Source organism: Bos javanicus, chromosome 19, assembly GCF_032452875.1.
Source record: "Bos javanicus breed banteng chromosome 19, ARS-OSU_banteng_1.0, whole genome shotgun sequence".
Classification (NCBI taxonomy): domain Eukaryota; kingdom Metazoa; phylum Chordata; class Mammalia; order Artiodactyla; family Bovidae; genus Bos; species Bos javanicus.
The window spans coordinates 40571416-40592583 of NC_083886.1; the positions used below are offsets into that span (position 1 = coordinate 40571416).

The window sequence follows — 21168 nt, forward strand, 5'->3', positions numbered from 1 at the left end:
TGGGTGAAAAAACAGACCACACTGGAGCCAAGGCCAAAATCCTGTGCGTCAGCACCACCAGTTAAAGAGGGATCTTGTACTAAGTGCCTACAGCGTGCCAGGCGCACATTCAGCCCCTCACTTTATCCTCACAACAAATCCTGGGAGTGGGAACCATTATTACCTCCAGTTTACATACAAATAGTAGCTCAGAGTAAGAAACAGAGGAAAACAATAGAATGGGAAAGACTAGAGATCTCTCCAAGAAAACTAGAGATACCAAAGGAACATTTCATGCAAAGATGGACACAATAAAAGACAGAAACAGCAAAGACCTAACAGAAGTAAAAGAGATTAACAAGAGGTGGCAAGAATACACAGAAGAATTATACATAAAAGCCTTAATTACCCAGATAACCACAATGGTGTGGGCACTCACCTAGAGCCAGACACCCTGGAGTGCAAAGTCAAGTGGGTCTTAGGAAGCATTACTATGAACAAAGCTAGTGGAACAAATAGCTCCAGTTGGGCTATTTCAAATTCTAAAAGATGATGCTGTTAAAGTGCTGCACTCAATATGCCAGCAAATTTGGAAGACTCACCAATGGCCACAGGACTGGGAAAGGTCAGTTTTCACTCTAATTCCAGAGAAAGACAATGCCAAAGAATTTTCAAACTGCTGTATGATTCAGCTCATTTCACATGTTAGCAAAGTTATGCTCAAAATCCTTCATGCTAGACGTTAACAGTACATGAACCGAGAACTTCCAGATAAAAGGTAAAGGAACCAGAGATCAAACTGCCAACATCCACTGCATTATAGAAAAAGCAAGGGAATTTAAAAAAAAAATCTACTTCTGCTTCATTAACTACACTATAGCCTTTGATTGCATGGATCACAACAAACTGTGGAAAATTCTTAAAGAGATGAGAATACCAGACCACCTTATCTGTCTCCTGAGAAACCTGTATTCAGGCCAAGAAGAAACAGTTAGAACTGGACATGGAACAATGGACTGGTTCAAAATTGGGAAAGGAGTACATCAAGGCTGTATACTGTCACCCCACTTATTTAACTTATTTGCAGAGTATACATCATGTAAAATGTTGGGTTGGGTGAATCACAAGCTGGAATCAAGATTTCTGAGAGAAATACCAACACCTCAGATATGCAGATGATACCACACTAATGGCAGAAAGTGAAGAGCCTCTTGATGAGGGTAAAAGAGGACAGTGAAAAGTGAAAGTCACTCAGTCATGTCCGACTCTCTGCAACCCCCTGGACTATACAGTTCATAGAATTCTCCAGGGCAAAATACTGGAGTGGGTACCCTTTCCTTTCTCCAGAGTATCTTCCCAACACAGGGACCAAATCCAGGTTTTCCACATTGAAGGTGGATTCTTTACCAGCTGAGCTATCAGGGAATCCCTTGATAGAGAGTGAAAAAGCTGGCTTAAAACTCAACATAGAAAAAACTAAGATCATGGCACCTGGTCCCATCACTTCATGGCAAATAGATGGAGAAAAAGTGGAAACAGTGACAGACTTTATTTTCTTGGCTCCAAAATCATTGCGGATGGTGATTGCAGCCACGAAATTAAAAGATGCTTGCTCCTTGGAAGAAAAGCTATGACAAACCTAGACAGCATATTTAAAAACAGAGACATCACTTTGCCAACCAAGGTCCGTCTAGTCAAAGCTATGGTTGTTCCAGTAGTCACATATGGATGTGAGAGTTGAACCATAAAGAAGGCTGAGCATCGAAGAATTGATGCTTTTGAACTGTGGTATTGGAGAAGACTCTTGAGAATCCTTTAGACTGCAAGGAGATCAAACCAGTCAATCCTAAAGGAAATCAATCCTGAATATTCATTGGAAGGACAGATGCTGAAGCTGAAGCTCCAGTCCTTTGGCCACCTGATGCAAAGAACCTACTCAATGGAAGAGGCCCTGATGTTGGGAAAGATTGAGGGCAGGAGGAGAAGGGGATAACAGAGGATGAGATGGTTGGATGGCATCACCGACTCAATGGACATGAGTTTGAGCAAACTCCAGGAGATGGTGAAAGACAGAGAAACCTGATGTGCTGCATATGGGGTCACAAAGAGTCAGACGCAACTTAGCAACTAAACAACAAGTAGCTCAGATACTAAACTACATTCCCCAGCCTCCTTTGCATGTAGAAGTGCCATTCAAATAAGGTCTAGCCAATGGAATATGAGTGGAAGTGGTACATGCTGTTTCCAGGTCTGGCATCCTAAAATCCTCCCATGTAGGCTCCTCTGCACTCGTTTCCCCTTCCTGTTGGCTGAAAATGACCCTGTGGGTAATCTTGGAAGGCACATATTGAAGACGTGCCTTATTGGAAGGCATTAGCCTGGGTCCCTGAGTGACTGCAGGGAGGAAAGCCACTAAGCCCCCCTTAGGCTCAATTAGCACCTCAGTCTTCTGATCGTGCACTCTGCCAAAGTTTGGGGGCCCATAACCTGAGCAGGCTCTGTAAGAAAGTCCAAACCAGCGCAAGTCTAGACATTGGGATCAGAAAGTGGTGGGGCTTTCCAGACCCAGCTTTAGTTCTGGAACAGTTGAGAGGTGAGGATCAGGGCAGAACCAGCTACAAAATGTGGGGTGGCCCAAAGCAAAATAAAGATTTTGCCCCTAGTATAAAAATTAAGAATTTCAAGATAATATCAGCAGAGCATTGAACCAAGTACGGGCCCTCACAAGCATGGTGCCCTGTGTGAATAACGGGTCACATGCCTATAAAGTTGGTGCTGGGCTGGGCCATGTTACACTCCAAAGGTCAAAGGTCTCAGTCAGTGGAGGCTGCCTCTAAGGGCAACATCTAGACAACGTGCTTGACTAGAGCTACACGTGAGTAAACCAAGCTGAGTGGAGCACAGAATCAGCTGTAACTTCCAGCAAGATGCCAGGGCAAAAGGAAAGGGTAGAGTGAAGCTGAGGAAGTGGACAGAGGCTGGTAAGCTAAGGAGGGGGTAAGGATGGGCCAGCAGGAAATTAGGCAGGGAGGCCCCTCCCAGTCAAGCCAAAGCCACTGCAGCACCAGTCCAGATTCCCCCCAAAAAGCCACCTTCGAAGTAGATGGAGAACCCTGCCAGAAGCTATGTATCAGCCCCCAAGCTCTCTAAAGTGAGCAGTCAGAGCAATGGGTTTGATAGCAGGGCAACGCATAGAGAGACTGTGTATTCCTGGAGAACTGAGGCCCCAGGAAGCTGAGGACCAGACACTCATATGACAGGAGCATAAATACATTCTTTCATCCTTCCTGCCTCCTCTGTACTTTTATATTTCCTTTTATTTTCCTTTAATGTCTCAGTACAGTTCCCTTTGAAAATTCCAATCCAGTTCCTCTGTGCTGAATAAAAAAGGGGGAAAAGAGGACAGGTAAGTTAGGTAAATGGAATTCCCTGGGTGCGGGGGCAGGGGGTGGTAGCCATCCGTCTACTTGGAGATCTGACCGGAGCTGTCACTCAGCTTTCACAGCAGGGGTGATGCAGTTGACTGCCACACCAGCTTATTTCCAAGTGGGATGGCCCCTTCTTTCATCTCAACCACAAGGGGTCATGGCAATCTTGCCCTGTGCATCACTGAAATGCACATGGACCTCCAGGCTGTGTGGGCTCCAGGCTGTGTGGGCTCGAGGCTGAGGAGCAGGGACCCTTCTCAAGGAGCCCCTTGCAAGTGATACAGCCAATTATGAGTTTGGTGAGGAAGCCGGGTTCCTCTGAGCAGTCTTCCTTGGTTCTGAGTAGTTGACCCGTAGGAGCCAAAGCCCCCTCTGGAAAGAATTGTGAAAAGCTTAACCTTGGGCACAGGTGACGAAGCTGAAGCACGGGGAAGGGCAGAAACTGCTCTGATTGCCCAGCTGCTCAGAGCTGGAGCTGGAGCTTGGGCCCCTCATGCCCTGTGCTGCCAAGAGGGAGACTAGGCAGAGGAGCAGGGTCTCTGTCTCAGACCCAGGGACTGACCAGGGAAAGCTGCAGGGGGCTGGAGCTGCTCACTCAGTGGATGGACAGCGGAAGGCAGCCTCTCCTTGCAATGGTGCCAGACAATCGAATCTTGGCCAGACAGCTATTTACTAAATTTGGATCAGAGGACTGTCTTCTGTTAACCCTTCCATGTCTAAGTCTTTGGGGGCGGGGTGTTCTCTGTTCCTGGAGCCCTGTTTCAGCAGCAGTAGGAGGGGAGGAGGGTTCTCCTTGGCTGTATCTGGTCTAAGAGCGGGTGAGGGTGGCAACGGTGACCAAGCTGGCCCACTGGAACACTCTACTCGAGGATCAGTATGCAAGGATCACAGGCCAGAACGAAAGCAGGCAGAGGACAGAAGTGAAATTGGGCATCTGGAAACATGAGAGTAAGGCTGCAGACGACGGGGAAGCCAGACCTTGGACCATTAGGGAGTAAGACCACAGCAAAAGCAGACATCAAGCCAGAATAAAAGAAAATAGGACTCCTGCCAGATGGTCAAAGATTTGTGGGTCACAGAGACATCAGACCACAGAGGAGATGAAAATCAGGCTTCAGAACAGAGCCACGACACCTGGGAGTCAGAAAGAAGGGAGTTGTGCCTCCCCGTGTCGGACACGACTGAAGTGACTTAGCAGCAGCAGTGATACCAGGTTGCAGGCCACCGAGGCCGCACTCCCAGCCCTCCCCGCAGCCGCTGCGCCCAGCCTCACTTGAGCTGCTGGGTAATGAGCTCCTCGTCGTTGAGGTAGCGCAGCCGCTCCTCCTCCACCAGGGTGCGCTGCCGCTGCAGCGGGTCCTCCTGCCGCCGCGCCGCCTCCGACACGCGCATGCTCAGCTCCGCCTCCGTGCCCTTCAGCAGCGCGCGCAGCGACTCCAGGTTCTGTAGCTGCGGGACGCAGATGGGCCGGTGGACGGGGGTGGGAGAGAATGGAGGCGCGCTGCGGGGAGAGGGCTGGGAGGAGGCGGGCAGAGGACAGCCCGACCGCGGGGCGAACTCCACGAACGATACTGCTGCTCGGCTGCGGCCGTGAGCAGCAGCGAAAGGGTGGGGTGGTAGGGGTCACAGGCCGAGGGTTACTTTCTGGGGAAGCATAGAGGCAGGAGGAGAATGGCTTGGGGATGGTGGAGGGAGACAGGAGTGCCAAGTTGGGCAGTGCGGAAGGTGCGGCTGCTTGGCTGTGGCAGTTAGCTGCAGCGAAGGGGTCGAGGGAAGAGGACAAGGTTTCTGGGGAAATATAGAGGCCGGAGAATGGGGTAAGGGATATTTGAGGGCAAGAGATGACCCTAACAGGGCCCTGCCCACCTTGGGACTGCAGGGCTGTGGCTTCGATGAAGGACTCAAGCACTGTGGTTTGACAGAGTTTCCTTGGCTGGGACCGGAACATAACTAACACTTGAACCTAGTTCTAAGGCCGAGTTGAGGCAATGGTGGGGGTAGCCGAGATCTTACCCATTGCCCAGATGGCAACTCTCTGCCCCTTCTCCAGCCTGTCTCTACTCATTATTCTCACCTGATGGGCCCTGGGGCACTCTCGAGGAGCGGGCACAGGGATGCCAGGCTCCTGACTGGTAGGACCATCTGCTAAGCAGGTCAGGCTGGGGAAGGCTGTATGGGCTCAGGAAGGTAGCCCTGAGGGGATCTGGGGGAAAGGCTTCCGCCCAAGGGAGGGGAGGGGGAAAAAGAATCGGAGAAGGGAAGGAGCTGGGACTGCTCTGAGGGATACTGACAGGAGGAGGGGGCTCAGTGGGGTACGCTGGGGCTCCAGGAGGGCGGGAAGGATTCAGGGAAAGGGAAAGAGGGCACGCTGAGGGGGACACGGGCCAGGGGTAGTGGCTTGGTGAGGGAATAGAGATTCAGCGAGGTGACGGGAGTTCGAGGAAGGTTTCGGAGAGCAGCCCAGTAAACGGCGAGGGACTCGGGATAGGGCAGACTCTAGGGAAGGAGTTTCGGCAAGAAGGTGGGTTCTGGTAGGGCGGGGTTTGAGGGGGCGGGGCCCCGGAGAGGTGGTGGTACCTGGAGCTTCCGCAATTGCTGAAGCTGGCTGCGCAGGTCATTCGTGCTATTTTGTAGGCCACGCAGGTGCAGCTGCATCTGCAAACGGTTGATGGCAGTGGGCTGCCCCGCAGGGGTGCTGCTGGCCGGAGGCGGGGGAGGGCCGGACACTGGAGTGGCCCCGCTGCTCCGGCTGCCCGACCCACAGGCTGCAGACAGGGACCACAAAGATGGGAGAAAGGGAATAAATCGTGAGCTGGGAGAGATCGGGGTAAGTTCTTTCCCACTCGTGGCCCCACACAGTACCCAGGGAGAAGCGTGGCTCTGACTCCCTGCCCCAACCAGTGGTCGTCAGCCTTTCTGAGGAGAGCAAAGCACCAGGCGAGACATCTTGGGCTAAGGTGACTACTCATTTACCCATTGAAGCCTGGTGTTGTAGCCCCTTTACAGACTAGGGAAAGACCAGAGAGGCTAATAGAGGGCAAGCACCTCTGGGGGAGGGAGAAAGGGTCACTCACGTGCTGAGGGGGTGGCTGCTCCATTGGAGCCTTCGATCTTCTCACTGTGGTACAGGGAAAAGATGGCCATCATGGGGTCCAGGCTGGCCCCAACCGTCAAAGCTGGGTAAGACTTTAACGTAAACTCCTCCAGTCCCCTGGTCTCAGGATGGCGTCCCCAAGAAAGGAAGGGATTCACCCCCAGCACCATGATGAGACATGGGCAGAGCTGAGCCCAGGGCTCTTGCTGCTCACTTTCCCTTCCTCTTGCCCCAACCACAGGCCTTTGGCAGTGGTGTTGGGAAAAGAACCTCACCTGGGGGTCTCAGGCTCTGAACCTCGCAGTAGGGCACTCTGCACCAGGCCTGTGAGGCTGGCAATTTGCTTCTCCATGGCCTCCATGCGCTCCCTAGGGAAGACAGTAGCCTTGATCAACCCCATCGCTGGGCATGGGGTCCCTCCTGCCCAGTCCCCCTCTCCTAAGATTGATAATTAGAGGAAAACCATTTCCTCCTCAGCACACAGACAATTCAAAGGGCCTCAACACCTAAGGATCAAGTCTACAGCCCTCCCACACACATAACTTTGGAAATGCCCTTCCCCATTTGACAGTCACCCTCTCCCTCTCCAGACTCATCTCTTCATCACTAGCTCCCTAATGGGCCCCACCCAGGCCTCTCTGGACCTCTGCACATGTATTCCCCTTGCTAGGCACGCCCTTCTCCCTTCCTCTTCTCTGAAGTCATCCCAGAGTACCCAACTACCTTAGGAGTACACCCTCCCAAGGGAAGAACAAGTTTTTCTTGTTTGTTTTTTTTTCACTGTGTCTTCCCCACTAGACAGGGCAGGAGCTGGGTTTGCCCAATTTGGCATAAACAGTGCCCAGTGCAGTGCCTGGCACACAGGCCACAAGAAAGCTATGTGAATGTATCATTTCTCCTCACCTCTCAGTGGTGCTGCTTGAGGGCAGAGGGGGGCAGGTCAGTGCCATGGTTACCTCCTCCAGCCTTGCACCCTTAGCAAGAAGCTGGATGATAGGCAAGAGTTCCCCAACTCGGAGGCTACTTAAAGAAATGTGCCTCTCTCATCCCCACTTCTTACAAGCACCCCCTCCCCAGTGGACTTCAGCCGGCCTTGTGCTGGACAGCTCTCATGGTGGCACGTTTTGTGCCTGAGCAGGAAAGGCATTAAATAAAGAGTTGTGCTCTAGCCTCAACTCTAGTTGGGGAAACTAAGGCTCAGGGACCAGATGCAAACCCAGGTCTCCAGGCCCCTTGTCTGGGGCCCTCTCATCGATCCCTTGGGGCTGGCAGATGAAATGCCTGCCCTGCCGCAGCCAAGATACTCCGGTGACCCCTCAAGGATACTCCGGGTCTAGAAGGACTCCCGGGTCTCAGACAGACTCTGCCGTCTCCCCTCTCCCCACCGTGCAGCCCCGAGCCTCGCTAGCTCCCTCACCTGGTTTCAGTGTCCTTGGCTGGCGCAGGCGGCCCGAACCCAACGAGCGGGCGCTCCCCAGGCCCGGGGAAGAGCTCAGGAGGGGGCGCTCCGGCCGTCGAGGAGCCCCCGGTGCTGCGGGTCTTGCCTCCGGGGCTCTCGGCGAAGACCGACGAGGAGCCCGAGTCTTTGCGGAAGGACTGGCGCACCGGCGAGCCGCGGCTGGGCGGCCCCGAGTAGGGGCTGTGCGGCGGCGGGGGCCCGCCGGGGGGAGCGGTCACGTCGGCCAGCTTCTGCGGCGACGAGGGCGGCAGGCGGAAGCCGTAGCCGTCGCCGTAGAGCGGGCCGCCGCCCGCTGCCTTGTACAGCGAGTCCTCCAGGTCGGACTGCAGCGCGGCGGCCGAGTAGGTGCTGAGCGAGCGCACCGAGCCGCGCTTGTACAGGCCTCCGGCGCCCGGGTAGGCGAACGGGTCGCCGGCGGCCGCGGCCAGGCTCAGGCGGCCCTCGTGGAGCAGCCCGTAGGGGTCGGCGTAGAGGCCTTCGCCCTTCACCAGCACCATGCCGCCCGCCTTGCCCGCCAGGTCCTCGTCCGGCTTCACATCGCGCCGCTCCAGGATGGCGCTGGGGCTCGGGCTAACTCCCGGGGCTGCGGGGGCGCCTCCCAGCCGCTCAGCCGCGTGGTGCACCGGGCTGCCGGCGTAGGAGGGCGGGCGCCCCCCGGCGTACGAGAGGCGCGAGCGCGACGGCGAGCCCGACGGCAGCCCCGATGGTAGCCCCGGCGGCGGCGAGCCTGAGGCCAGGTGTGGCGCCGGCGACAGGTTGTTGAGGCGCCGCGTGGGCGACGACTCCCGAGACGCATACACCATCTCTCTCTGTGCAGAAGACAATCCCGGAACCCCACGAGCCGGTCACAAAGGGGATCCCTTGCCTCCCGCTTAAGGAGCCGGCAGCTCCTCCCGCCCTCGAGACGCTGAGGAAGTCCCTTCTGTTCTCTGCCTTTCCACCCTCCTACTGCATCTTCGACCCCTTTCCCGTCAGGGCTCCCAAGACGGAGGAAGAAGTGGCAGAGGGCCAGGCAACAGAGAGAGGAGCAATCTCCAGCTCACCCCATGGTGGGGGATGGAAAGCAAAGAAGGAAGGGGCGGTTCCTGAGAGCGGTCTCCTAGGATATTTAGAGGCAGATTTGAGAAATCCTGATCTGACCAGAGGGAAAGCGGCAGATGAGGGGAGGGACACCTCCAGGACTCCACAATTAATGAAGGCCATCCTCTGCTTCAGCCTCCACGTTCCCTTCTCCAAAGCTGGCCCTGGTCCCTGGTGACAAGTGGCTAGACTGCTCCTGGACCTATCTGCCCAACCTCCTCCATGCCCTGGGCCACCCCAGCCATACCCGAAGGTCCCCGTTGGTGAGGTGTGAGCCAGGGAAAGCGGCGTAGAGTGGCTCCTTCCTATAGATCTTGATAATACTGCGATCCTGGATGTCCCTGGGGGGAGGAAGGGGTGCAGAGGGTCACCATCCCCCAGCCCTGCGATGAGAGGGGGCACCTCCAGGCAAAGGGGAGAGGGGTGGCAAGAGGGGCCGCAAGCTCCAACCCCTTAACTCCTTGCTCAGTAGATCTCAGGCTGCCTGCCACCAACACACAACCAGCATCTTCTACCCCGTTTACCTCGGCCTCACGAACTGTTTTCAGTTTAGCTCAAGCCAAGGCCAACCAGCAGGGGTGGATGAGTTAAAGGGAAGGCGGTGGGGCCGAGATGACCGAAGAAGGGGCGGGCTGGTAGGGCTCCGGGAAGAGAGGTAAAGGGGGCTGAGGCTAGGTGAGGAGGCGGCTGGGGAATGACCTGTGGCTTCGAGACCCCCCTCGGAGGAGGAGTAACGGGGAGCCCACCCCATTCCCCCCGGGGCCACGCCCACCGGACGTCCTCCAGCTCGTAGAAGACGTTGCGAGCCTCATCTTTGATAAGGATGGCTGTGTTGGGCGACTTCAGCATGCCCATGGTGAGCTTCTGCGGGAACATGTGCGCGATGAGTGCGTGCAGCGTGTCCAGGCTGCTAACCTCGTGCGTGATGTGCACGCGCCGAGTCTCCTCCCCGAACTGCAGGAACAGCACCCCTGCAAAGGAGACGCCACCCTTGGTGTCGGGGCCGCCACCGCCACCACCCCGGCGGCTCGGGGAACCTTCGGGAGTCCCGCTGGTCCCGCAGAGGCAGGGTCTGAGGCCGGACGCCGCCCCGGAGTGCAGGTGCACCCAGGCACTCCTCATGCTGCCGGCCTCTCAAGGCACCCCAGGCAGGTTGGAGTCCGGGCGAGGAAATGGAATTGCGGGCCGAAGCAGTTGGGGCAGAAACTGAGAGTGAGGGGGAGAGATGAGGGAAGCGGGGAATGAAGGAATGGGGGGCTGCTGAAGGGGGTGGGAGAGGGGAGGCTTAGAGAGGGAGAGAGGGACAGGGAAGGGGGTGCGGAGGCAGAGAGAAGTGAGGGAAGAGAGGTGGAGAAGGCGGGTGAGAGAGCAGCTGAGGAGGGAGAGGCCCTGAGGGGAGGAGATTGGAGGAGGAGGGGTGGGCGGGAAGATGGGGATGGGGGAGGGGAGCCAGAGTCTCCCTAGAAAGGTGGTTGAGGAGAGATGAAGCGGTCAAGGGGAGGGAGAGGATGCCGGGATGAGCAGAACAGAGGGAGGAGCCAGTGGCCAGGAGGGAAGATGGACAGGCAGTACCTGGTGAGCGCAGCTTGGTCTGGCTGGCTGAGCGGGAGAGGGGCAGGCTCTGTCGGAAGCGGTTCATCCTACTGAAGCCTAGGGGGAGCTCGGCCTCTGACATGGTCTCCAGTGACTCGGCCGAGGCGTACGACAGCTTGGCCGCCTGGTCGGCCAGCCCAGGCTGGGCTCCCTGAGTGTGGCGTGAGCTGCGGGTCTGCGGGGATGGGGTGGGGCGAGACAAAGCAGGCATGAGCCCCTTTTGCTCTGCCCATTGCCCCCATCCCGGCCTGGGGAGCCCCAACTAGCCAGAGAGAGACACACACACACACACAGGAGAGTCTCCTGGATTTCAGACTTGTGTGACTGCAGGAGAGTTCCCCAAACTCCTGGGGCCTTGGTCTCCCCAGGATACCCAGCAGGTAAGGACTGGGCAAAGGACTCAGGCACCCTGGGAAGCCAGACAAGAAACCATCTGAGCAGGGAGCCATGGGCACGCCTGCTATTTTAAGCTTCCAAAGAACAACAACACAAATTTGTCACCGAGGTGAGCAGCAGAATCGTTGAGCAAATTGGGGCATTAGTTCCAGACATTAATTAAGCGGCGGTTTTGTGAGTGATGAATTTATCCTTCATGGAGTTCAGAGGGTTGGGGTGGGGGTGGGAAACAGGGTCCAGGAAGAAAGCAGAGAGCTAGGGGCCCTGGGATCCCAGTTCTGGGAGGCATGGCCCCTCACAGAGCTGGGCACAATGTCCTCGACCTAGGGTGACTGGAAGAACCACCCCAAAACCCCCCAAACCAGTTGGACCCCAGTTTCAGACTACCTGCTTAGTACATGCAGTGCACATGCTCAGCCCACACAAGCACATGGCCTAAGTGTCAGGCCTCAGCCCCTCCCTGCATGGCACATGCTGCCACATGGCCAACGTGCCTGGCTAGCCGCCCAGAAAGGCCTCCTCCAGTTCATCATAGCAGCCCTTGTCCTGAAGCTACAGCCGAGGGTGATATCTGCCTGGGGCTAGGGAAGGGTGTCACCCAATGACCATCCCCTGCCCCAGGGACAGTTCGATACCCTCTCTTTAGGAGAGGGGACACCCTGATTTCAATTGTACTTCAAGAATCTACTTTTGGCTGAAGGGCTGGAGCTCTCATTCAGCCACAGCTCCTTCCAGTCTGCCCCAGCTCCTCCCCTCAAACCTGGTTGCTGTCAGAAACTCATTTATTTAAGGGAGAAAGATAATGAATCAGATCTACATCATTCTGTTATGCAACATTATATATATATGAGACGTATCGCATATACATGTTATCAAGAAAAAGACCGTGTTGCCCAGTTGTATTCTTTTTATAAAATAATTTTTAACAACCACAAATCATTCAAAACCATTAACACTGGTTATCTTGGGGCTGAGACACACCTTTCTCTTTACTTTATACATTGCCTGGCTGTGTGAACTTTATACAATCAGAATATATAATTTTTATATTTTTTGTTTTTTATAATTCTAGTGTCTTTTAAAAATATTTATTTATTTGGCTGTGTTGGGTCTTTGCAGCATGGGGTATCTCTCATTACAGCGCTTGGAGCTCTCTAGTTACAGCTCTTGGGCTCAGTAGTTGCGGCATGCCCGCTTACTTGCCCTGCAGCAGGCAGGATCTTAGTTCCCCAACCAGGGATCAGACCTGCGTCCCCTGCAATGGAAGGTGGATTCTCAACCACTGTACCACCAGGGAAGCCCTCATTTTTATAAAAACAAACAAACAGTAAAAGTGTCTCTAAAAAGGAATTATTCTCCTCCTCAGCTCCCCCCTTCCGTAAATCCTGATTAACCCCTAATTCATCTCCATCTTCCTATTAACTCAATTTAATGTTCCAATCGGATTAGCACTCTCAAAAGAGAAAGCATCTTCTTCTGATGAGCAATGTGCCCAGCGGTCCCCAAAGTGGCCTCAGAGCTTGGGGATGCTGCAGGTCAGATATGGGGACATTAGTGGGCATCCAGCTTCAAGCATAATGCTTTGATCAGTGGGTGGGCATGGGTCTGGGGAGGAGGGAGGCTGCGTAGGAACTGGGCCCACTTGGGGGATGCCTGGGCCCAGACTTTGGAGTCTGCAGTCCAGTTCTAGGCTGATCACCAGGGCTGGCCTGTGCCCCTCTCTTTCCTCACAGTGTGGGGAACCAGGCCTGGTCTGGTGGTCATGAGGTTGCCAGGCAACTGGAAGGTCAGTGGTTGCCAGGCTAGTGTGGATGAGGGGCTACAGAATTCAGGCAAGATGAGGCAGCTAGCGAGGATGAAGAGTAGGGGGTGGCCACAGCACCTCAGGGGGACACAAATGAGTTGCCAATAAGAAGATGGAACAGGAGCCAGAATGAAGGGGAGTAGGGATCCTAGGGACTGAGAAGGCAGCCCCTTGCCCAGGGAACCCTGGGAGAAGACACACCCACATTCCCTGCCCCACCAGTTCCAGTCTCCATCCTGGTCTTCTGGGCTCTTATTCCATTCTCACAGCCTTTGTAGAAAACACTCTTGAGAAAAGAGAAAGTGCAATAGCGCTTCTCTCCAGCCCTGAGCCGGGACAACAGAGCAGAGAAAAAGTGAGACATCCAGAAGGACTTCCTGACTACAAGGGAGATGGGAAGAGAACAAAATAGTAATTCAAACAGAGCTCCGCAAAGACAGGAAAGGGCTTCCCAAAGATGGGAAGCAGTGAGCACTGGTCCTTGGAGATGCTCCAGGGAGGACCTGATGACTCCTAGTCAGACATCAGACGGAGGGAACCTTGAGCAGGGGTGATCAGACCAGGATCTGAGGTTCCCAAAGGCTGTCCACATATGGGGGCAGAATCACTTGGGAGCTTTTAAAAACACTCTCTCCAGGGCTCACATTCACTGAATCTGAATCTCTGGAGGTTAGAGCCTGGGGTTCGAGGTTTTTGACAGGTTCCCAAGGTGATTCTGAGTGGAGAATCATGTCAGCATCCATGATGCTAACAGCTAACAAAGTAAGGCTCCCCATGAGCCAGGCATTGTATTTAGGACATGCAGTCTCTTGTCCCTTCACTTTACATCAACTCTATGACGTAGATACTGCTCCATTTTATGGAAGAGAAACCAAGGCTCAGGGAATTTATGTAACTTGCCCAGGTCACTCAGCTAGTTAGTAGCAGACTGGAATTCACCACCCGGCAGTTTGGCCCTCGGCCACATGCACTGAGCCACTATGCGCTACTGCTTCCTACAAAAAGCCTATAATGCCTGACCCCACGAATCTACACTTCTGTGGTTCTCTGATTCAAGAACTTCCCTTTGGGAGGATGCATGCAAACAAGATGTTTGGAGCAAGATGGCACTGGGAGAGTCTGGAATGTATACCTCCCACCCCTGTCATGATGCCCAGGATTTGAGGAACTGGGGACTCCAGGATGCAAGCAGCAGGCTAACATAGTTCAGTTCTAACTCTGGTGCCAAAGAAGATGGGGAGGTCCCAGAGTGTGCTCCCCCAGGGGTCAGCAGGATGTCCTTGGAGGGCACAGATTTCCAGCTGTGCATGGTCCGAACTCTCCAGAGGAGGCAGGAGAGCACCATCCTTGAGCTCAGTCCTCCACTTGGGCAACAGGTTTGGGGGGGGCGGTGCAGGGCTGTGAGTCTCTTGCCTGGCATGACCAGCTCTCTCCATAGTGGAAAGTAAGAAAGGGATGAGGGACCTATTGTAGTCACGGGGCCTCCCGTCTGGAGGGGCCTTCCTCCTCCAGGCTTGGAAAATGAAGTCTGAGTTCAGAAGACAAGGCCCTCAATAAGATCATGGGATCCAAGGCCCTCCCTCGGAGCCAGCTGTCTCTCCAAGCAGGGGGAAATACCTATCTCATTCCCAAATGCCCTTGTGTCTCAGGGTAAGCCTGAGCACCCCCCACCCAGATTCCCAGTAGGGGTGGCCCAAACTGCCACACTGGCTCCACAAGCCCCTGGCAGGCAAACCCAGGCTCTCTCAAAGCAGCAGCCGCAGCCTGCAGCCCCAAGGCCCACCACCCACACCAGACGGCCCCCTGCAGACGCACACCCCTGTGCAAAGCATGTGCAGGGAGGGGGGAGGGCAGGACAGCACATGCAGTTGTCACGGAAGCAGAAGCACCACCACTGACCTTGAAACTCCAGTAGTTTGGCTGCTGATGGAAATAAGAGAAGAGATGGTTATGTGGGGGCTGGGAGGGGAGAGTAGGGCCAGGGGTAGGTTAGAGATCCTTGGCACTCAGCATTCAGCCCTGGGCCCTCCACCCTCCCAGGAACAGGAAGGCAGCCATGCCTAGTACATCCCACTCTCTTTGGAGACCAGGGATGGCCCTGAGCAGGCTCCAGGCCTGCTAGTGGGGGAGGGGAGAACCAGTCCAGATGTTTCTAAGTCACGCAATCTAGTCACGGTAACAGTCCTCAGAGAGTTACAGGCAGGAAAAGATGCAGATGACCATGATATGAGAGCACGTGAGATGCTGGCAGAGATGAATCAGAGCTGCGGGATGAGAGAAATGGCATCTGGTTGTGCCAGCTGAGGGGAAACTTCCCGAAAGAGGTGGCATTGGAGCTGGGGCTTAAATGAGCAGCTGGAGGTTGGGAGGAAGGGCATGGGCAGAGGGCCTGGGGCAGGCATGTGCTGGGTGTGTTGAGGAGACAGTCCAGTTTGGTTGGGGCAGAGCCCGGGAAAGTAGCATATTAAGCTGCAAAGGGGCTGGGGCTAGAAGGGCACCCTTAAATGCTGAGCGAAAGAATTTAGACTTAACGAGGTGGACAAGCAGAAAGCATTTGAGTGAACCCAGGTGGGATGGGAAGTGGACCGCAGGAAGGTTGACGGGGCAGGGACTGGAAGAGGGAGGCAGGGAGCCAAGGCCAGGGCAAGGAGGCCTGTGTGACATGATGGACCCAGGTTTCAGGGAAAGTGGACAGATGCCCATCAACCCACAGCCCTGGGCAATGGATGGGAAGCCACGGGCAGCAAGGGATCGTCGGCGATGTCCTGTGGACGGACAGATGAGAGAGTAGGGCTCCTTGCTCCCCCAGAATGGGTGTGTTAGGTTTCTCCTCATTCACAATAACCTAGAGTCACCCTGCCTTCTCCGGAGACCAGAAGGCCTCTCCAGACGGCTAAGGACAAGGGAGGAGTGGCCCGGAGGCTGGGCTGGTTCTTGGCAAAGCTGAGGACACCCTGCTGACCGGTGCCAGCCTCAGCAGGGAGACAGAGGCAGCAGATGGCCTGGCCCTGGGGTGCCTGGCACCAGCAGATGAGATTCCCTAGGCCTCAGAGCCGCTGGCAGAGGAGAGGGACACCAAGGGTCCCTGATGGCAGAGGGCACCACGGTGGGGTGTCCTGTGGACCTGAATACTTTAAGGCAGGGAGGAGCTGGAGAGGGATCCTGCTGGGAGGAGGCTTCTGACCTTTAGGGTGGGGATGATGCCACTAGGGCTGGGATGAAGAGGGTTACTCACCAGAACCATCCCATTTGGGCCACACCCCCACCCTTCCCCCCAGCATTGCCTCCAAGAGATGCAAAAAAATAATCACATGCCTGGCAGAGGAAGGGGACAACGAAGTCTGTGCCCTAGCCAATATCTAGAACCATCTATGGACACATGCCACCCATGGGTGTTGAGTGGAGGTGGGGGCGAAGGGCTGGAGTAACAGGCTCTAGCCACAGCTGCCTGTGGCCTGGGGAAGGGAAGGAGGAGCAGAGGGAGTGGACATGTGATCAAGACTGGGGCGGGGAGGCAGAGCCAGGCAGAGGGCAGGGGAAGGTTTATGATGAGAGTCATGTCTGCAGCCCCAGTGGTGATGGACGGCTCTGCAGAGAAGGCCGCCGTCCCTCATCCAGCTGCACGTCCCCCGTGTGCAGACCACCCACGGAGCTGCGCACAGACTCTCAGACAACCTCCCATGAGGACATCACCACAAACACACCCAGAGCAACAGACACACCCACAAAGGGACACAAACACTTGGAGAAGGGCCGGCCACAGTCAGAAACAAACAGAAACTCAGAGACAGAGATACCCATAGGTGGACCAACCCCATCCATACAAACATGCACCGCCTATTCCCACCCCCACCCCACACCAGACACTGACCTGCTCACACACATTTCTACAAGCAGAATCACAGAGGCACCCCCCCCAGCCCTAGCCCCTAGGAAGTCACAGAAACACACAGAGACATGGATGCCCACTCACACATATGCATACGCATACACAGCGACTGCAGAGACACACAAAGCAACGTGCGCACACACACACACACACATACTATGCACACACACAAAGAGAGTCACATGCCTCCCTCCCCCAACTAGCTGGGTCATGGTGCCTCTGACCACCTCAGCCACTGTACCAGGCCTATGATGTCCCAGATATCATGTGTCAGGTAGGACAATCATGTGTCCTGATTCAAAAGAAGCAGAAAATGCCCCTCCCCCACCCAGCCCCAAAAGTCAACATACCAGGCTCAGTATGCAACTGGTGCCCACCTCACATCTCTGGGAGCAGAAGAGGGATGGGTCCTGGCTACAGCCATGCTAGCTGTGCCCCCAACATGGGCCTGCCTCAGGCTATGCTAGGCACATCCCTGGGGCACTCAGACCTGGAGAGATCACTAGCTGGGCCAGGGGAGAGGACTGGGTGGCACCAGTGCCACAGGACGGGCCAGCCAAGCCCCACTAGCGGGTAGAGGGAAGAGTTGCTGTCTTTGTGCTTGGTGAACTTGGAGTGAGGCTGGGACCAGAGTCCCGGGACTCGGGGCGCTGGCTGGTAGGGCACGCAGAATGCTGCCCCTCTGTCACCTCTGGAGAGTGGGGAGGATGGCCCTCTCAGGTTGTGCCCACCAGGGTGAGACACAGTCTCCTGGCAACTCAGTGTCCTTGGAGAGGAAAACCGTGGTAGGGAGAGGGCCTTGGGGATGTCGTGCATCCCTGTCTGGCTCTTTCCAGGGTATAAACCCCTGGGACAGCCTTGGGTGACTGAGAGGAGCAGAGGCAGCTCCTTTGCAAAAGTAGGGCTCTCCTTGTCCAGTCACCAGCACCCTTTCCTCTTCACCCTCTTCCTGGCTGTCAGCTCCTCCTGCCCTGGCCCATAGGGTGCCTGGTATAAGAGGGCCTCTCAACAAATATTTGGCCACAAATCATTGCCAAGAACTCAGGACCAGCCATGGGCAGGGGGGTGGGGTGGTGTATCTCTGCGTACTCTTCCCTGGCACCACTCTCCATCTCCTGGCACTCTGCACTGCTCAGCCTTCTAGGTCTTTTCCCTGGGAATTGCCCAGCACCAGAAACCCCTGGAACGAGGACAGAGGGCAGGAAGGGCCCAGGAAGATCTGGCTCCCCAACCCAAGGGTAAAGCTGTCTCCCTCCCCCAGACTCAGAAAGGGGGTGTCTCACCTTTCCAGAGGACAGTGAGACTGTGGGAAAAAGGGCTGCATAGGAAAACCACTTGAGGGTCGTGAGAAGGGCTCTATGAGGATAACATGGAAGTCAACCATCTACTCTGTAGGGACCAGGCTTTCAGTAATATGGGATGGGAGCTTCCTGGAGACCCAAGAAGCAGTGCCAGGGGGTCCTCAAACTCCCAGGTGAGAAGAGGAACCAACTTCTTTCCTGCGGGGGTGGGGGGGGGAGAAGGTGGGGAGCTAAGGAGTTAACACCCTGCCTCCTCCACCCTAGGCACCCTTGGGGGGGAGTGGTTCTTCCCTCCCCCTGCAGCTGGTCCTTTCTCCCCATCTCTTGCCCTGGGAGGGCGGGGCCGTGTCCCCTGGGAGCCTCAGCCCTGCCAGCTGAGGTCTCTCCCCTCCCCTGGGCAGACGTCCCCTGTAGGCTAGGTGAGTACATGACCCCTCCCTGACCTCAAGCCCCGACGACGACGCAGCCTCCGGAGAGGGATGGGACCCTATGGGTCGCACCCTAGTTCCAGTCCCTTGGATCCTCCGTGCAGCGCACACACCCACCTCTCAACTCCAGTGAACTCGCGTCCGCGTAAACACTTGCCCCCCGACTCCGCCCCAGGCTGGGGCTCCTTAACGCCCCCCCCGAGGTCTCCAGCCTCTCACCGCGACGCACGTGCCCGACTCCCCTGTGAACCCGGCGGCCTCCTACCCCTTCCCGGTGCAGAGTGTGGGTGGGGGGCGGGGGAGGTGGTGCTGCGGGACCGGCGCTGAGCCGGAGGCGAGGGAGCACCCCGAAAAGGTCATGACTTTCTGAGGCTGGGGGAGGCGGCGCCAGCCGCATTTCGGGGTAGGGGCCGGTCCCCTGCGGAAAGCGGTGAACGCGATGGCAGAGGGGAGGGGGCGTTTCTCAGGGATCGGGAACCTCAGCGGCCTGCACGCCCCCAGCCCCAGACCACCCCTCCGAACCGGGTGGGAGGGCTTCCGGTCTCCGCGCCCCCGCCCCGCGGAACCCGAGGCGGCGACCCCGGCCCCCGCAGCCGCTCCCCCTTACCTGCGGCCACAGGTGTATGCGCGGGGGCCCCCAGCCCCAGGTCGCGCGTCGGACGAGGGGAGGGAGGGCGGTCCCCTACTCCCACCCACCCGGACTCTCCCCTCCCCCGGCCGCCTCCGCAGCCGCCGCCGCCGGTGCCCTTTGCTGCAATGCGAGAGCCGCCGCCGCCGAGCCGGCCCGGGCCCCGGTCGCCCCGGTAACCGCGACTCCACCTGGCGCGGCACGGCGCGCCGCCGTGCACATCCTCTCTCCGGCCCCCTCCCCGGCGCGGCCCCGCCGGCGCAGCCCCGCCGAGGAACGGCGGAGGCTGGTGGCTGCGTCGCCGCGGTCACCCGATACGCCGGCCCGCCGCCCGGGACTCGGGTTGCAGCAGGAGAGAGGGAGGTTAGACAGCTTAGTGGAAGCGGGGGAGGGGCTGCGACTTGGAGTCCGGCCTTCGGTCCCCTTCCAGGGTCGTCTTCAGGCCTCCACCCCTAACGATCTGGCCTATGGTAGCGGGGAGGAGAGTGGCCCGTCTCCGGACCCGCCACCCTCTGAGCTTACAGCCTCTCCCCACCAGGGTCTCCGCGGTGCACCGTGACCCTTCTACTTCTCCAGTGATTCAATTCCCAGCCAAGCCTGGGCGACCTAGGGTGCCTAAATGTCCTCGGTGACGTCTGATCCTGCCCGACTGTGTGACTCTGGCATTTGCTGAACGTCTCTGGTCCTGCACTTCACAAAAAGGGGCCTCAGACACAGCCATTCGGAAAGAGAAGTTCGATAAGGACTAGGTATAAAGTGATGACAAGATCCCGTTCACAGCCACTATTCTCTGTACTTCAAAGCCCTGGGGTGAAGACCCCTTCAAGCTCTCCCCTTCCTTCCAACAGAGTAGATTCCAGATGCGGACAGGCCTGGGGCCCCATAACCTGGGACATCAAGTTCACCAAATCCAGCCTCACTTCCCTCCATCACTCCAACTCAAGACATTTCATCTGCTCCATTTGGGGCTCACACCTCATCCCCATCCCTGTCCCAGTCTGACCTCCATCGCACATGTGACCACTCTAGATGAGCCCATTCCACTTGCTGTGTAGCCTTGGGGGCAGACACATCTCTGGTCCCTAAGTTCAGTCAATACTGGGCCAAGAGCTGGGAAGGGCAATGAGCTGGGTGCCCTGTGAATGATGCCAAGCATGCCAATCTCATGCTAGACTTGAGTTACACACAGCTAAGAGTCCCTGCTCTGGAACCGTTTCCTAGGCTGTCACATTTTTCCTTCTCCTCATTCTCATTGAAAAATTCGACTTCCTGCCCTTCTCCATGGGGAAGGAAGCAGGATGCACAAAGAAGAGAAACGATTCCCTCTTAGATTCTCTGCCACAGTACCTCCTCTGCAACCCTCAAGTCAAGGCCTCCTCAGGGCTGCCCGTGGCCTGTTGCAACTCTGACTGTCTGGTCCCTCCTCCCCTCTGGGGTTTCAGATGCCTGTTTTTCTCCCACAGAAATGTCCAGGGCTGAGCTGCAAGGCTGAGCCCTTAAGATACTGTCTCAGGGTGTCCCTGTCCATCTTCCCATAGGGGAAACTGAGGCTTGATGAAGAACCAGGCAATCAGTTCAGAACAAGTGGCTAGATGCCAAGGTTGTCTTCAAATTTTGAAATTAAGCATCGGACATAGCAAGAAGGGTGGGAGAGAGACATCATGAAGGACTTCCTGCTGATGAGACATCAGGGAAAGGCTGGGTCTACTCAGAGATGGAGGGCGGGTGGGGATAGCGAAATGAGATGGTCTGCAGTGGGGGTGGGAATTGGGCAAAAGAGATTCCTGAAAACCAGTGGGGGAGGGTAGGAGAGATATACTTCTGTTTAAAAGAGAGAAGAATTAAAAAAAAAATTTTTTTTTTAACCTATTCCCCTTCAAAAAAATTCCTTCCCCAGAGCCAAGCTTTGGCACAGGTTCGGGGAGGTAACTGGAGAAGGAAATGGCAACCCACTCCAGTATTCTTGCCTGGAAAATTCCACGGACAGAGAAGCCTGGTGGGCTACAGTCCATGGGGTCGCAAAGAATCACACACAACTGAGCAACTAACACTTTCCCTTTTCCTTTGGGGAGGGAACGGGAGGAATTAG

General features: G+C 56.1%; 1 protein-coding gene across 9 annotated transcripts in view; it reads right to left on the reverse strand.

Annotated features, from left to right (window-relative positions):
* SRCIN1 (SRC kinase signaling inhibitor 1) overlaps positions 1–21168 on the reverse strand; it is a 71949-nt gene that overhangs the window by 22157 nt on the left and 28624 nt on the right. For 4 of the 9 annotated variants that reach the window (XM_061391570.1, XM_061391572.1, XM_061391564.1 and 1 more), the window contains 9 exons: positions 14733–14756; positions 10613–10808; positions 9813–10011; positions 9288–9381; positions 7919–8769; positions 6777–6869; positions 6482–6525; positions 5985–6172; positions 4681–4856 (listed from right to left, as the gene is read on the reverse strand). In XM_061391570.1, the coding sequence (XP_061247554.1) occupies positions 4681–4856; positions 5985–6172; positions 6482–6525; positions 6777–6869; positions 7919–8769; positions 9288–9381; positions 9813–10011; positions 10613–10808; positions 14733–14756 (1865 nt within the window). Of the gene's footprint in view, positions 1–4680; positions 4857–5984; positions 6173–6481; positions 6526–6776; positions 6870–7918; positions 8770–9287; positions 9382–9812; positions 10012–10612; positions 10809–14732; positions 14757–17072; positions 19010–19058; positions 21064–21168 lie in introns of those variants that run through there. The other 5 variants (XM_061391569.1, XM_061391565.1, XM_061391568.1 and 2 more) reach the window with 5 other exon arrangements.